The sequence below is a fragment of the Phaethon aethereus genome (assembly GCF_964289735.1).
Source record: "Phaethon aethereus genome assembly, chromosome: 3".
Classification (NCBI taxonomy): Eukaryota; Metazoa; Chordata; class Aves; order Phaethontiformes; family Phaethontidae; genus Phaethon; species Phaethon aethereus.
Window position 1 is genome coordinate 120,930,193 of NC_138576.1, and position 18,159 is coordinate 120,948,351.

The 18,159-nt window shown below is 37.7% G+C and overlaps 1 protein-coding gene across 1 annotated transcript in view; it reads right to left on the bottom strand.

Annotated features, from left to right (window-relative positions):
* The window catches only part of PPP3R1 (protein phosphatase 3 regulatory subunit B, alpha), a gene marked incomplete at both ends in the record, with an annotated part of 38,700 nt that extends 21,154 nt beyond the window's left edge, over nt 1-17,546 (bottom strand). Inside the window, one exon of the mRNA XM_081998626.1 lies at nt 17,502-17,546. Coding sequence (XP_081854752.1) covers nt 17,502-17,546 — 45 coding nt within the window. The remainder of the gene's footprint in view (nt 1-17,501) is intronic.
* Between the last annotated feature and the right edge of the window lie 613 nt (nt 17,547-18,159).

Genomic DNA, 18,159 nt, shown 5'->3' on the forward strand with positions numbered 1-18,159 from the left:
ATATACTTTGCCTTTTTCGGTTAAATGTGATTAGAAAAAAAACCACGCCCTCGAACTACTCAATACAGAGAAGTTGTGTCTTAGCCTGAGAGGAGCCTGTGAATCAAGAAAAACCTGTTACTGATTATCTTCCAGTATATTTAATAGGAATATCTAATTTGTACATTACAAAAGGAAACTTGTAAAGGAGATGTCATAGATAAGATTGCCAGGGAATTTGGCATTTGTGTTTGACTCCGAATGATTAAGTCACCTTTTAGGCTTTTCATTGCAGCCACTAAAAGAAATCTACTTAAAAAATGGGATATTGCAACACAGTTTCCAGAAAACAACTGGACCTAATTGAAGAGCTGATAATAGTGCAGACTAACTGCCAAAATTTAGATATTAACATTTAGAACAACTTGCTGACTTTTACATTGTTTTATGCAAAGCAAATACTAAGTACTTGCCTTGCATAAAAGTATCCCAGGCACAGAGTGTGCAACTCCCCCAAATACTAGCTCCTCTGAATTAGCGGCTCTCTAGCACAAGACTGCTACTCAAATACTAAGAGAATAAATCTACCTCTGACGTTCTTATCACACTAATGTTGAGTCAGATATTGCGATGCAAAAGAATCAAGGGAAGTCAAGAAATTAGAAGCCATTAAATTAGAAGACCTCTAGGTTCCAGCAACTTAAGAGCAGTGGCAATTTCACTGTTGACCCCATATTTTCAACCTGGTTTCTAGATCATGACCCACAGAAAGAATTAAAGATATACATAAAAATACCTGACACCCACCTCACATTCAGTAAGTACCAAAATTAAGTATCTTCTAGCAGTATGCTGTACTACACTCCCCAATCTTATGTTATTTTTCCAGGCCATCAACAAATCCATGCACTCTTCTGGGGGGCAGCCTAACTCCTTGCCCCTCTAATCCTGAAGCTAAAGTAGTATGACAGCAGTTTAAGACAGAACACTTCCAAACTGTATCTAAGAGATCAATTTATTGAACCTTCACAATTACACAATTTCCACAACCTCAGCTTTGTTTATGCCCCATTCATTTTTTGTAACCAAAGCTGTGGAAGAGTCCCGCCACGTATTTCATAGCCATCATCTTGTCTGTCCAGAAGTCCAATATAGTACCTGAAAGTTGGAAACTATCTCATTTCACTTCTGGCATTTGGACTGTCAAATCTGGGCACCTTGTTACCCTTAGGAGTGAACATTCAGCTGTCCACATACGCAACAGAAGGAATTAAACAGGTTACAAACAAGCAATGAATTCCTAGAGAGTATGCAGGAAAGCAAGGGATTACGGGGGGGGGGGGAAGGAAAGAAAAGGCAAGGAAGAAAAACACAGAAGCAGCAGTAATGGTACCAGGTAAGTAGCACAGACCACAAGTGTGACAGTAGAGGACTCAGGCATACAGTTGGTACTTGAGCTGTGCTCTCCTGCTCTTCTTTGAGTATAACTTCCCATTAAAATTGATATTTATTATTAACAAAACTCCAACGGCTAGAATTGCTATCATATATTGAATTCACAGAATGGCGTGGGTCATGACAGAAACACAGGACATGGTCTTTATGAAATAAATCTTACAATGTTATGTCAGCAAAATAATTAACACTATTTTTATGGAAGAATATCCACCATTTGTTTCTTTAATTCTTTAGTCAAACAGAAATAAGGTGCATATTACAGCAATGCATTATAGTATTTCCTCTTGGACCTTTGAACACAAGATACATCTACAGAAGCAAACTATGAAACTGATGTACTGACCTTAAATCTTGGTATTTAGTTAGTACTTCCTATAAGTTGTTAAAATTAAGAGTTCCCTAGGTACACAGAGATAAGGAATGGATTTGACACCCACCAAGTTTTAGGATGCACCCTAAATATATTAAAAAAACCCAACAAACAGCAAAACTAAAAACCTACACTTGAACTTGCTTTTAAGTTACTCCAGGTGTTTTTGGGAGACACATGCTTTCCTAACTATGACTATTGGTCATTGGGAAAACCCATAAAGCATGAGGAAAAAAAGTTGCAGGAAGGCTATTTATTCTAGTAAAAACCCAATACTTGAAGCTTCTCATGTTGAAGACACTAAACCAAATGTGTGCTACAAAGAAATAAACAGAAACTGAAAACTGCTATTATCTAATTCTTATACCTTAATGCAAAAATATACACATTTTTCAACTTGAATTTTTCAAGTTGCCAAGGGATTGCTAACATGTTCTCCTCTACTTTTTATTCACATACACAAATATTATCCAAATGTTGATTCTACAAGAGTTGAAAAAGCTAAGAAGCATATTTTTAATGGCCCAGATAATGAAATAAGTGTAAAATGCTTCAGAAGATATAACAATCTTTTCTCTTTAAAAAAAAAAAATCTAAAAGAGCTAGAGAAAATGGAGGACTAAATACCTTACAGTTATGTTTAGTTAATACATTGCTGTCCAATCAATTTATGGTTTCCTTTGAGGAGGTGGAGCATTTTCCATTTTTTGGCAGACACAATTTTCAAGGGGACACAACTACCTAGCATGATACATCCACAACTCCTCAGCATTTGTCTTACAACTCCACCTAACTGTTTAAGATCAGCAACGTAAGCCTGCCAACGTACTCTTCCATTCCACCTTGGTTACAGTCTCCATTCTGGTACTAGAGCACGAACTATGCTCTTGTCTGTACCTGCTGAAGAGTTTGATCATCATCCCTTGAAGCTATGACAACTTTCTGCCTAACACTTGCAGTTACGCTTCTTTGAAGGTTTACTAGAATCCTGACAAACCACTGAACTTGTATCAAGGCTCCGTTTTTATGTATGATCCTAACTCAAAGGTGAAACTACAAAGGTACAAGGGACAAGTCTCACAGCTGCTGTTAATATTCTAACTCAGTATCTCACCTGAATGCTAATCAACAGCGAACATCAAGGAAGGCTACAAGCATTCTGTAGCATTGCTGGCAAAAAAAAAAAAACAAAACCTCAATCCAAAAAACCAAAACACACAGCTTGTTCTAACTTACCTTTAGAAGGGGAAGATTTCAAGTTTTGTTATCCCCAAAGTAGCCTAAATTTGTTAATCCTGCCTCTAAAGAAAACACTATGTGACCTTCAGTACTGAAGGAACTCAAGAAAAGATTAATATCTAATTCTTCAACACAGCATTTAAATTGCAGACATCAGAGATAATGAACCAAGGCAAAGGGGATTGCTGGATTTGGGATTACAGTAGAGATCAAGTCAGGTTAAAACTGTTGGAGCATTCTGGCATTGTTGTTCCTTGCAAGTACGCAGAGTAAGCGTTATAATTCCGTTTGTCGCATTTAAAAAAGAAAAAGTCTTATTATGAAAACCTTATTTTTTGATACATCTATTAAATTTGTCCATAATAAAAGAAACTGATTCTTCAGAAGAGTCTTCCCTCAGATGTACATCAGGTTCTACCACATCCCCCTTCAGGATGCAGAAGACAAGAAAGACTGTACAAGTCTTAGGAAAAGCCTGCAGTTTACTCCTTAGTCACCATCTAATCCAGTCATGGCTCTGCTCAAGCTCTGTCAGTCATTTTAAGGGAGGCCACTTGTCCTCTGGCTGGCAGTTGGCCAGTCACTTCTGCTATGCTTTATTTAAATCCTCCACTGTCCACGGGTCTCCTCCAAAATGAGATATTAATGGCTTAAGGCCATCACAGTCAAGTAGCTATTCTAGGATATCACAGGGAAGCCCTAAACCAATGAAGCAAGAAGCAAATCCGAAATTAGAGAGAGCTACTGCTGCCAAAGCCTCTACCAGACAGGAAAACTAAAGGAATCAAGAGTATAATTTTAAGAGGATCCAGCCTTTATCTTTACTATGCTCTTTTGCATTATTAAAGGAAAGATAGAAATAAAATGTGTCTACTTAAAGAGAATACAACCACTTCAAATTCAAAACATTAGAATTTTAAAAAGAAGTACTCGGGACCAAAACGCAATCTGTAAAGCCTGTCCAGTTATAGCAGGGACTATATGATTTATATTCATATACATAAATGTCATAGCTTTTGCTATCTGAACTCAGCAGAGCTACCATGCAAGTTTAGATTTTTGCTGAACTTGAAGGTACGATAAAGTACTTGGTTTAATCACATATCTATACATACATACAACACTGCATTTACTCATCTGCAGATAAACTAAAAGTGTCTCCAAGAAAAAAAATTGTCACCTACAAGAGAATGAGACATAAGGACCCAGTAGAAACACCAAAGAAAACGGTTGGTAAAACTGCCTAATAAAGCATGATCATAGATGGAAAAGAGTTTTACTGCAAAGTTCTTTTCCTGAATTTGGAGGAGAAAAGGAGCCACCAAGCCAGACTGTACAGTTAGCATTGATAATACCATTCACTAGATACGTGTCTATCACCAGAAGTTATCTTACATAAGTTTGACGTAGACATAATAAAAACCTAAAGGATAACTGGAGTGCTTTAAACTTAACTCCATTGTTGCATCTGTAATGTGTGTTAAAATTCAAGTTTTCTGCTCTATTTTATGTCCTCCCTGACAGATTTTGCAGTATGTCAGGTAGATAACTAACAGTGCTAGAGACAAACACAGTGCCATTTTTAAAACAAGGCGAGGCAGAGAAAACATTGTGCCACATTTAGAAAACTAAGAAGTCTTGTCATTTGAAGGAAATCAGAACCTCATATGTACAAGAAACCACAAAATCTCACACAAAATAACAAGATCTCCCATTGCAAAAACTTGGATAAGCATTGCAATCTGCAAATAAAACTGGAGAAAAAAACAGCCACAGGAACAAAAGCATTAACTTTATCAGCTAAGGTATGATTCCCTGTGTGCTATTAGACAATTTCACTTTTGGCAGTTCCCAGCTACTACTCTTGAGGCAACAACCCAGGCTACTTACACAATCACTACAGAGCTGGCATTTCCAAAGCTTGCATCACTCTTGAAAATTCTCAGAACCCTGTAATTTTAAGTGCATAAATGAATAATGAACTTGCTAAAAGCCAAGGAAAGGAGTTTCCCAGAAAGAGTCTGAACCTTTAGTAGGGGAACAATAAAGTTCTGTCATCATTAAATCAAATTAAGTTCTGATGCAATTAATAGTTCATATTAGGAAGTCTTCGGGGTGAGACAGGTTGGTCCTCCATTGCCTTCTAGAGGAGTCATAAAAATATTTGCAAGACACTAATTGTTTCACTTGTGTTAACATATTGGTTTCACCTACAAAACCTCTTACTAGGTTTACTATGCAAGCCTCTTCACTCAAGTTTATTCAACTCTCTTCACTAAAAAGACCACAATAGCCTTCTTTCCCAACTTTAAAGATAACTTGCAATAAAGTTTCCCAACCAATCCACCCCATGACTGTGCTGTTACATTGACAAAGACCATGCTGTCCAACTGGAAAACTTGTAATCCAAGTACAAAACAAGGCAGAAGATACAGAGAAGATTTCAAGGCAAGACACATTTAATGACAAACTTAAAAAAATACACAAAAAAAACCCACAAATATTTACACATAGCAAAAGTAGAGTTGAAAAGTTTTGGAGAGCATTTCAAAAGCAGTGATTTTGTTTGTACATATATAGTGCAAAAGCTTATAATAAACAGTATGGGACAAAACAAAACTTTACTGAAGATTATAACAAGTGACTAAGGTATCACAGGATTACCAGAGTTAAGGGTCAAGACCTTAATAACAAAGAAGTGACAACAAGTAGCATGTCAAATAGACCATTAATTCCTCCAAAATCATAGAGACCTTACATTTGAGGGGATACTAAAGGGAAAAAAACCAAAAGCATATCATGTTGATCTTGTTCTTAGGGACGGTAATGGATATAAATTGAATGTCAGCTATTTATAATCTTCTCTGATTTAATTATTTGATTAATAAAAAGGAATGTTTTCCCTTCACTCATGAATATGAACATAGAAAATCCATGCAACAACCAACAGTAAATTGTGTATGTAGTTGTGTGAAAGAACAACTTCAGATTTGGCAAAATAAAGTAGCATATAGAACACAGAAAACAAAACTTCATTCTCAACATTAAGTCAAAGTATGCAAGCATCATGGAGAACCTGGAGGGACTATAAGCAACCTCACAGTTTTCACTAGTAATTAAAACAGATTATAGTTAAGCTACTGCTTAGCATCTTATAGTCCATCAAATGAAGAAACACAGAACTACCCTGCAAGAGTGAAAATACCCATTTTACAGGTAAAATATTTAGCAGGCAATTAAAGCTCCTTCAGCTTCTCCCTTTCTCCACAATAATCTGGAGATAAAACAGTTTTTGTCCGAAGTACCTTCCCAGAAAACAGACAAGGTTCAAGACTCTCACTCCAACACAAAGCAATAGAACAGTGGTCCAGCAAAACTGAGAATTAACCACTGGCTGACCTACATAAAAATAAGAACAGACAGTTACTTTACAATAAGATATTAACTTGATCTAAAGCCATACTGAAATATAATTTGAGACATATATATATACACACACACACTCTCAGGAGGCTGCTTTCAATTACGCCAATTTAATTCTTAGCACTTCCAGGTACTTTAAAACCAGAAAAAAACAGGGCGCTTCAGCAAACAGCTCTCTAGAACAATCCCAGTAAAAACTCCACTAAGTTAACTGGCAGGTCAATACTTCCCTCCAAAACTAACAGAAACAGTAAAAAAATTATATTCTCTATAATACCTCCAGTCAAGCAGTCTTGCTACTGGATTGATGAGGGGTGTGAAAGGTAGGCTTTCTTCTCTGCATTGGTTTTTAAACATGTATGTTGTGGAAATTACTGTCACTTAAAGGTATAGTACTTGTTACCATGCTTGCAAATTTAAACTTATTTTTGGAGTAGTTTTCAAAAAGCTAAAGGCAAGTGTTATCAACATCTGTAGAATCAAAAACTCTGCCTCTTAAAAGTATGATTTGTGACACACCAAATACAAAAAAGCTAGTAAAACTAAGGGTGGCCCAGTCTTCTGAAGTTTCTGAGCTTCCTGATTTTGCTTGTACCAAGATGATCAGATGTAACACTGAAAGCCCTAACTCTACAAGCAGGAAGAAAACTGATAATCATTACATCAGTTCCACACTACTACTCTTCAACAACGCTATGAGCATTGGAAAGGAGTCATAATACTTCTCTTTGCAGCGAGTTTTCCAAAAGCAGAAAAGGAGTTATAATAGTCACAGAACCCCCAGTAGAGAAAACAAACCTCCTCCCAGACTCCTGCAAGAAATGGCTACAGGACTGCTTCTGACTGATCAGGTACAGCTCATAGATGTATCAGGCTAAGGCAAATACGAAAGATGAGAACCTAGCTGAAAATGAAATGGAGCATGTTATCCTCCAACAGCAACCAACAAACACAGAAGGTAATGTATTTGTTCCCAACGTATTTGGTAAAGTTCCCTTGCCACAAAACGTTCACCGACTTGTGCAGGCGAAGAATAGGAGATCAGTATCAGTTAGAAAGTAAGTTTAGAAGGCTTCATTTTTTTTCAGGGGGCTTAGACATAGCAGTTTCACTGTACTGCTGCAAGTGGTATCTGTAGAGGGAAAAGAAAATAGCAAAGATACATTCTAGAAATGAAGACAACAGATTATACTGCATCATATAATAGTATTACAGTACTTACTGTAAAAGACTATACTACAGTTGAATATAATTCTCTATTCACAGAAAGGCTGTATATACTCAAGAACAATGTGACCAGAGCATCCTTCTCTATGAACTGATTATCCTAAGTTTTTAGATTTTAACAGTGTACTCAGTAATGAGTTAACTGCAAAGGTTAAAGCTTCGGGAACAGGTATTTTTAAATGGATCTAAGAAGGCCCAGAGGAAGAAGAAAGCTGATGCAGCTCTACTGCATGTAACAGTCTACTAACAGTTTAAAAGTTGAACATTCTTGAGCCAGGAAGTTTAAGTACCAATTCAGAGAATATCACCAATTCACATAGGCTATGCCACAAGGCCTTAGAAGTTTGAGGAAAGTCACACAGGTCAATATACAACACTTGTATAGTACATATTGATCAAATGGTATAAGAGCACAGAAACAAGCTGCATTAAGTAGATGCTGTCAGGAGCCCTTCTTCCCATTTAAGAAACTCAAACAGTTTAATACCATTTAGTGTGGAAAAGGGAAATCTGAGTTTGAAAGAAGGGAAGTAAGTGTCTTATGGCTGGCCAACAAGAAGAGAGAAAGTGGAAACAGTACATCAAAGAAGATCACAAAGGAAGAGTAGACAATACTAAAATGTCTTTCATGATCTATCACAAAAGAGCCTGGAGAACATTGCAAAGAATTTGTTTAAAGGACATGTATCAGAAAACAGAAAAGATAGTTCAAAAGTGGGATTTGACTTCACGAACTGACAAGAACAGGCAGAGATGCAAAACTGGGCAACATGTACAAATGAAAGAAGCAGCAGACTATGCTGAAGAGGAATTGTTACACAGATACAGAATCTGCAAAAAAAGAGACTGTATTCCAGTATTCTTAGCCATCTCTAATAGTTAACACTAACCTTAATACTTAGGTTTTGGTTTTTTTCCCCCCAAAAGAAAAATAACTTCATCAGAACTTACAGCTGTCAGCTATTGAGTCATTCCAACAAGTTCTGGTTTAGTTTATGCCACTCAAGGACTCATGAAGAATTCAATAACGATGAGTCATATGGTTTGAAAACAGGCCCTACCAACACTGTGATCCAATACAGAGAGATCAAAACCATTATAATTAAAATACCAAGAATTTTACAAAACTTTAAAGAGGTCTTCCAGGCATTACCAGCTTCCATTCTAAGTGAATACTTAGAATTTCCAGCAAATCAGGAATTTATTTTCTGAAAAAGATACACTGCAAATTTCCAAAGTCTTCCAATTATCATTACCATAGACTTCCCAATCAAAGGAAAGCAAAATGAAACATAGTAAAACACAGAAAAACACCACACTGCTTTCAGTTAAGGTTTTCACTGCTATGGAATATTCCAAGATCTTGAAACAGTTTTCTTTATATAACCTGTGCCATGGAGAAAATACTGACTCTTTTTTTTTTAATCACAATGCTGAGGTGATGTCCATTCAGGAGTTAGTTATATGAAGTAACATTCAAATGCAATTAAAAAGACAGAATATTTTTGGTTAAGTTCTTCAGGGCAGGAACTGACTTGCTTTATTTATGTACAGGAATGCAAATATTTAACATTCAAATAGAGACATCTAGCACTTTTGCCACAAGCTAATAAAAGGGTACTCAAAAGATTAAATTAGAATTCCAATCCAGTTTCAGTAGCTTATAAACAAATATATGTAAAATGTTTAAAGAATTATCCAAAATCTCATTTACTTATAGATGTTAGCATTATTTATGGTAGAAGATTCATAGCACTTGCTAAAGAAAAGATTCCTGTCAGAAAATCAAAGCTTATTAATACAATTAAAAACAGCTGTCCTGAAGAGCTGTAAGTTGTAAATGTACATAAAAGCAAGCATAAAAGTACACACAAAGCAGCATTAGAAAAATTACTGCTATTTATGGGGTTCACAGGTCCCAAAATAAGTCAAGTAGATGCACCCCTGCAGAGCCCCAGTGACTTCCAGTAATAATTACAAGTTGCTCTTGAGGCTCACAAACCAAAAATAGTCATCCTAGTCCAAGGAACAGTACAAATAACTGCATCCATCCCCCAAAGACTGGCACAACTGTCCATGTATACACAATTTGCCCACAGAACCACAGGCTAACACCTTTTGCCACTTCCCATCTTATCTTTTCATAGACTATACTTCCAAAATTTTACTGCTTGCAAACCTTAAAGGCAGGGTGTAATATGAACTGCAAATCAAAGAACACTTCTAACTTTGAAGTGTTTTAACTGCTCTTTGTGAGATGTTGGGTAACATGGATTGACTTCACAGAACATTTATGACACTGCACACATGCTAAACACCTCTGAGAAAGTAGCCAAGATAAAAACTATTGCTAAAAATCACCCTCTCAAACCATCTCCTCCCAATTTTTCTGTAATCTTTAGCTGCTCTGACCCCTACTATAGAGCATTACAGTACTTTACATCATTACATACAATGCCCAAATCTTAAACCACCATCTTCTACTTCCCCTCAATTTTAGACCCTTTACTCATGCGACTTTGTTTTCTCACCAAGAGAATTTCGACACCTTCTAGCTCATTTTTTCAAGGCCTTTCAAAAGAGAATTTCTCAGACTTGAACTGTGCCAAACTCAGCTGCACTGACACTAGAGTTGCACAAGATTCAAATTTACTAACCTTTCATATTTTATAAATTACATTTGTCACTAATCTGATTTTTCAATGCACTACCTGAAATAAAAAAACACCAGCAGTACTCAATGTAAATCCTTTATTCTTATCACTAAAATAACCAAACTTAAGAGTTTTGAATAAAATGCTTCAGGAAAACTAACACCATCTTTAAAAGAAACCCTGAAAAAGTGTAAGTAGGGAACAGGTATTTTACTAGATACCCTCTATGAACAACTGTGGTTAGAGTGTACTAAAATAGTCCACTTAAATAAAAATCAAGTCTATTTATTCATATGGCATTTCTTATTATCGGTGTTTAGAAGTTCTGTTAATCACAATTTTTTTTTCTAGGCTCTTCAGCAGATCTACATGCAACCAAGCTTTTATCTGTGAAATCTGTGAAGTGTTCCTTCAGTGCTACCAACAAAACTGACCCATGACTGCTCAGATACCAAAAGGTGCTAAGCCCGTTAAGCAGTGGCTCAATACCAAATAAAACTTCCCCAAGGGAACATAATTACATACACAACACTGAAAAAGCTCTTCAGTCATCATGCCTACCAAGTACATGAGTTCTCCTTCATAAGCTCAAGCCTAAAGTCATATCCATGGAGCTTATTTAAAAACCCCCTCATTTTGAAGTCCTCTCTGCTAGCCATGGTATCATTGAGTAGAGGGAATTCAAGTGACTTCTTTCAACTTCAGTGATGCTATTCAGAACTTAACAGAGTCAGCAGTGAAACAAGTCATTCTGTCTTTTACTACCTATTACAAAAAACTCCAACTATCTGATAAATGTACACAGAGGAGCTATTCACAGAGTGACAACAGAAGGGGTAGAAAGAGAGGAGTACTGTAGCTAAGGTCTTAATTCCCAAAGTTTCCAGCTGCTTAAAATAAATAGTAAAAAGCCTCCATATTTGTCACAGAGGAAGAAAAGAAGTCCCACAGCATTTAAAGATGATCCTAACATTATATTCTTGTGAGAATTGCAGCTGAAGACACTTTTCCAGTAACTGGGTTTCTTCCCAGAAACATACTAACCCTGGCTTCCTATCAGGTACCCCATGCCTCCCACTCCTGCCCCTCCCAAATTCTGACTGAAGTTCTTTAACGAATGTCTTGCTACATTTTGAAATTTCTACTTTACTTCACTTAGACAATGATATGAAGTGTTTGTGAACTTCAAGCTGACTGCATAAGTTTTTTAAAATAGGCACAGTATCAGCTTACTGGGAGAGTTCCGGTTCTTCGCTTTAAACAGTTTGCTGTTTGTTTTCATCAACACAGACTTCACAAATATTCACCTGAGTGTATTAACTGGCATAACCTGTTTACAACTTGGAAGCCAATATTTTTATTGGCAGTTCATGAGCAATGCTGTCCTTTAATCCAAAGCATTTAAAGGGTTTCTGAGACTTCTTTAACACAGTTAAGGATTATTGTTGTCCCAAATATGGGTTCTTCCACCCGGTGTGCAGAGAGCCGAAAAACACACGCAGAGCCGAGGTATTTGCTTTAATTCCAAATCTGCGCAGAGCTGGGTGCTAGGTGGGAGGCCCACGAAGCTAGCACACCTCAGTTAACAGACAGAAAATATTTATACACTCAGTTATCAGTATTTTTTTTAAAAGTTGGCTCCGTTACCCTTGTTCCCCTTGGTTCTCACCATCCTCGTCTCCACTTAAAGCCACAGCGGCCTCCTTTCTCTCTAGGCATGCTCAGTGAGGAAGGGGCTTTTGTGAGGAGGGGGTTCCCCCCATCCAGGGGCAGGTTTCTATTATGCATATTATATGATAATCAGATGTTAATTAGGATAGTTCACTCAAGGTTGAGTAGCTGTGTTTCTTTTGTGATTATCTTATTCCTTCCCTCAAGGTTGCACTTGTTACCTGCTCACAGAGACTAAATACCCCCAGCTTCACTCCTTGCATGCCTTCAACATTATCATTTACATCACTAGGGATTCTTCCTTAGTTGTGGAACTGAGTATCAATAGCAGTGACAACTGACTGACAAGTTACAAGCAAGTCAGATATAGTCTCCAGCCTCTTTTGCACCATCTACATAGTTTTCCAAAGCAGGTAAAGCGGCAATGTGCTTGTGGCTGTGCTAGGTACGATCTAAAAGCAATATATAAAACATTTTAATGGTCTTTATCTGTGGAAAAGGCCTAATAAAGTATAGTTACCAAATTAAAATTTTCAAGTTACACATTTAGAAAGCTATGTAAAATGCCAAGATTAAAATTTTCCCATTTAAAAGAAGTGTCACTCCAAAAAATTACTTCACTTGAAAGATGTGGGTTTTATTCTTAGACACACCTGAAACTCTAAAAAAAAGAAACCCTCTCCACAGACTTTTGCCATTCAAATTATATAGAACAGAGCTAACAGAAAGACAGGCCATAGTTTAAGTTCAACCCTGGTTAAACTTATCTTGGATATGCAATATTACTAAGGAAATACAGTATTTCACACTGTGACCAAAATAATCTAGCTACATCATACATCAAGCAAAAGATATTGCTTCCAGTCTTGTACTTAAATCATTATGAAATCATGACTTTCAAGTCATTTAAGCTCCCTGATCATTGATCCAGGGAAACAGCAGTGAAAACTGCTTGAACTGGTATACTGAAAGATCTATCTATTCCAGATTAAAAGATATTGGTCCATATCCAAGTCTGTCCCACTTCATTCAGCACACTAAGGCAATCTTTGTAGAAGATCTTTCTCAAACTGCTGGTGTCAAGATTACTTTAGGCCACTGACATCTAAGAAACTTAATAGCTTTTATGGGATATAAAAGGCCCATTTCCAGGTCTGATCTCCAAAAAATAGTGGCTAACTCTAAGTGGCTAACATAACGCTACAAAGATACTGAAAGAAGGTAGCATATGGCCAGTGCACTATCACATGCCTTAAGCCAAATGGACAGAGTACAGCAAGTTTTCTTGTGGCTGCATTCTAACTCCAATAATTCATCAGCCCCAAAACCTCAACATTCGTAGCAGTTAATTTGATTTAGGCTTCTTATTTTCAGAGCTACAAACACATTATCCATTTCTGACATCACATGCTGGTGTTAACTTCTAAACAATAAAAAAGGTCTTAGATAAGTTATTACCCCACCACAACATCAACCTTTTTCATTTGTTGATCAAGGACAATATTTACCAGCCCAACCAGGTAATCTCTTAGTCTTTGTGGCAAAAAAAGAACACGTTTAAGTAATTTATATAATCAAGTCAGCCAATAGAAGTCTTACAGTTTCCAGGAGTTCCAACTTTTTTCTGTTTTAATTAGCAGGGGCATGCAAGTAAAACAAGATACTTATTTTCTTATATTCTAAGAATATAAGGTTCCGACTGCGTAACCTTTAAGGATAAGCACTTTTCACTCCTCTCTTTTGATATAGATCCATGCCTCTCATCACCCCTTCCCTATGACTTCAATCTTTACTCCCCCATCCTCACAGTGCTTGCTTCTCCAGAAGCAGAGGATTTTGATCGTTGACAAGGACATCACACAGCAGCACCTTCCTATTTCTGATCATGATTCTGGAAAAGAACTATCACATAGGAAGCACAGGAACAGCCAGCCCTCTTTGCCTTCATGGTCCTTCTGTAGGAAACACACAGGAATAAGCAAACTTAGGAAAAAGAGAAAAACAAATAGGCCAGAAGGATGGAAAACAGGGAAATGTGTTGATTAGCAGCCAATTCATTTAGGGACAAAGAACAGTGCAATGTAATTTTTCTTTCCATTAGAAATTCACAAATGATACTACCCAGAGCAGGGAGAACAGGCTTGAGAGGAAAGAGGAGGGTCAAGGAAATAAAGAGCAAATTGCTTTCAAGAAGTCATTTATTAGCCCAAATTACAAAAAAAGTTTTTCCTATGAACAGAATTTTTGGTCACCATTTCATATAACTAAACCAAAGTCTTAACAGTTACATCCTCAACTGCCATTCAGACTTGCAACATTTTAGAAGATGATACAATTTTATCTAACAGAACTCAGCCAAACACAGGCAGTAAAAAAGGAGAGAAAAAGCAAAAGAATTCTTTCACTAGCAGGGAAATCAAAGCAGTGTTGTAAATTCTTATGCAAGTGTAATTTATGAATTACAGTAGAAAAATACTATTAAGCATACCTACAATTAAAAAGTGCTACTCCTTCTGCAACACTGCCAGGTAAGCACTGATTCAACATCTAGATGCAAGAAAGCTGTAATATCTTCATTGCTAGATTAATTTCTTCTTGAAAATACGTATTATGTCAATCAAAACTGATGAATAACTTTCTTATAGTAGCCTGGATACCCCTTAACAACTTTTTGTACGTCTTTCTGACATAGAAAAATGAGGGAAATGAGGAGGCCGCAGACCAAGAAATGTCTTGGCACTAAAATGTGCCTTTCTGCCTCACTTGTTTTGCCAGAAATACCAGAATTACTGAAGCCTGCTTTTCTGGCACTGATTGACAGAAGATAGTCCCATCTCCTTAAAGATATGAAAAAAGTATTTTAGATGTTATTAATCTCACTCCCTTAAAACTTTAATTTTAGTGCCAAGTCAGATGCCTTAGAAGATGAATACTCTGAAGTTCCTGAGGCATGCCCGCCACAAACCATCTTCCCTTAAACTACTCAATTTCCATTCCTCCCTATTGTTAAATTAATAGTTGAACCATTTAAAGACAGAATTCTACTTCTATTGCAGAAATAGCAAAAAAATAGAACTCCATTTTCAAAAGTTTCTTTCCTTCTCCATCAACAGGATGTGTCTTCCTTTGTAGATCACAGAGTTAAGTAAAAACTTGCATATTCAAATTGGCCTCTAAACTATGCCTCTGAAAATTACTTCCAAAGTAAAATCTTTTATTACACAAGCTGGCTTAAATAAGCCTACTTCTTAAGACCTACACATGAGCTTCACAGTTTGAATCCTAGACCAGTTACTCCACCTGTGGCAGAAGACCACCAGTAGGCTGTAAGACAGAAGACAGACCATGTGAGTGCCTCCCAGTTCCTGCCACCTGTTACAAAACTCAACTGACTATTCAGATGTTTGTAATGATAGCAGTGAAATTATGATTTGGTAATGGAATAACTAGTTTTTTTCTTCAGCTAAGAACCAACTTATTCAACACTCTCCCTGCTAAATAGTAAATAATGATTCAAGACAGTCTTCTGGGTTTCTTTTGTTTTATTGCAAAAAAATGTTTTGGTGGTTCTTGGCTTCAGTAATTTAGAAACACTGTTAGATCAGCTTCAGCTGGAGAAAATGAACCAGAAGCACCACTACTCAAGCAAGTCAAAACAACTGAATAGAGTCTAGCTAGGAAGATAGGTGCACTACGTAACATAGTTTGAGTGACTGCGTTGGAATTCTGTGTCTTCTGTCCTATAGTGAACCGGAACGCAGACCATCCCAAGAAAACACAGTTTATCTATCCAAAATCAGCATTGTTTAATAACATCTATCTGTGCTACTTACCTTTTCCTACAAAATACTACTCATACAAAAAACTTGCTAAGTCAACTCTGACAGAAATAGCATATCAACATTACTTCTAGCATTATGTAACCGACTCATCATCTTATGCTCTGCCTCATAGATTATTTTAGAACTGGCTATACCAAAACATCCAGAACTATATTCTTTGACTCACTAGATGTTTATGTTTTATCTTAAGCTACCTACTACGAACAGAACAATATGTTCACCTCTCTCTTCACTGTAACTGTCAGCTCACTGGTCCTATAAGAACATAAAAGAAACATTACTCCAAACCATGAAAAAGAATTGTTGTATTCTAATAAAGTCAAGGTTGAAATAAAGTCCACTCTACTTCACTAAAAGCGAACTCTTTCAGGGAAAACATCCACAGTGTAATGACAGTAAAAAGAATATCAACTTAAATGAAATCTTTTTAATATTTATCAGCTATTTAGTTTTAGCTTGGTTTTCAGACTACAAGGCACATAAAAGACCAGGTGTTATCAGAACCAGCATGATACAGCTACTGTGAAAACTCGCCTGGTGTTGTTACTGCTTATGTGAGCAAACACCTTTACTGGTAGAGATAATATCCCTTTTTTCCCCAGCATCTGCATTTACACATTGCAGCTGATCATATGCAAATACTGTTCAAGAAGTCACAAAGTAATAATTAACATGATTATACCATCAAAAAGATGCTAGGACAGGTTTTAGTTACAACAGAATGGAGGAAAAAATAATCAAAGTTAATCATACATGAAAGCTAGGTTCATTACAGGTCACTAACACACATGGGCATCATGGTTAAATAATATTTTCTTTATTTTTATGCATATTAGCATATCTCATCAGGCAAGTCTTTGAGAACAAAATTTTCACGGAAGACACAACTAGCAGCAGTATGAGCACAACTGTTGCAAGATGATCACTGTTCATCTATATATTCACAGCAATTAGCAGTATAGAAACCATGGTGTAATTTCTAATCATAACTTTTTTCTTTAAGTCTTGGCTTCATTAATACCTTGCTCTCAAAATATGAGCTTTCTTTTCTCACAGTCTTCACATACTCCAGGGCTGCATGTGAAGGCATTAAGTAAACACATTGGTTTAGCTCCCAACTGAAACCAAACCTTAATATATTTCAAAGTATTTCTCCAAATGCACATCTAACATACACTAAAGTGTACACGCAAAGATAGCCTGAGCATGGCACATCACCTTCTGCTACAACTTTAATTTTTAAAAGAAAGGCTACGATCTCCTGCTTAAAACCAAAAGGAAACCCATTTTCAGCTCCCAAGCCTTGTGAGGTCTAATGTGAAATGTGATAAACAGCTGGCCTTGCTCTTAAAGGGTTAAGAACGAAAAAGTTTAAGTCACTTCTATTTCTCCAGCTGTAAAGACAAAATACTGCCAGAGTCTTCCTGCAGCCAGGGTACTGGATAATTTAGGCTAAAATAAATGTTTATTAAAAAAGGGCGTTGATTTCTTGGCAGCGGTGAAAAGCAGGAGACACCCCTAGTGTCGACGTAAAATACTACAGGACTCCATACTGTATCTCCGGGTTTATTTTACGGCAGTAAAAGGGAAATTTAAATGGTCATAATTTAAAAAACAGAGCAACTCAAATACACACACCTGGACATATGGCATACCTTCTTCCTGCAATCTCAAACCCCACATGCCTATAGTATTCGAAAGGTCAGCTTTCTAAAGCCAGACCAATGAAAGTATACATTCTCCAGCCTGTCTCCCTGTCATGGGCTACGTGCATCATAGCTTTCCGGTCTGCACATGAACAGAAAAATGCTGCTGCACCAAGGCCGGGGCGGAGGGAAACCCTATCGAGATTGCAAAGCCACCCCCACAAGACCATCGCTACCAAAATGCCAGGCTTGCTTAGGGCGCTGCTGATACATCTGGAAAACAGATGAAGCGCAGGCCGGGGACCGCGAACCCCCGGACCGAGGGGAAGGGGAGTGGGGGTGAGGTGAAGGGGTACCGGAGAGTGAGGCGAGGGGGAGGAAGGGAAGGGCCGAGCCCGATGAGCGCTGCCGGGGCGGGGGGAGGCGGCGGAGGGAGTAGGCGGGGAGGCAGCGGGCGCACGGGGGCGAGGCGGGGGCCGTGGGCGGCGGAGGGGAAGCGCGGGGACGTGCCTGCCCCTGGGGAGAGGCGCGGGGCGGCCACAGCGGCAGCCCAGAGGGAGGGGGAAGCCCAGAGAGGCGCTCGCCCGCGGGAGGACGTGGACGGCTCGGGGGCGGGAGGCGGAGGAGACGGGTCAGAGGCAGGGCAGCAG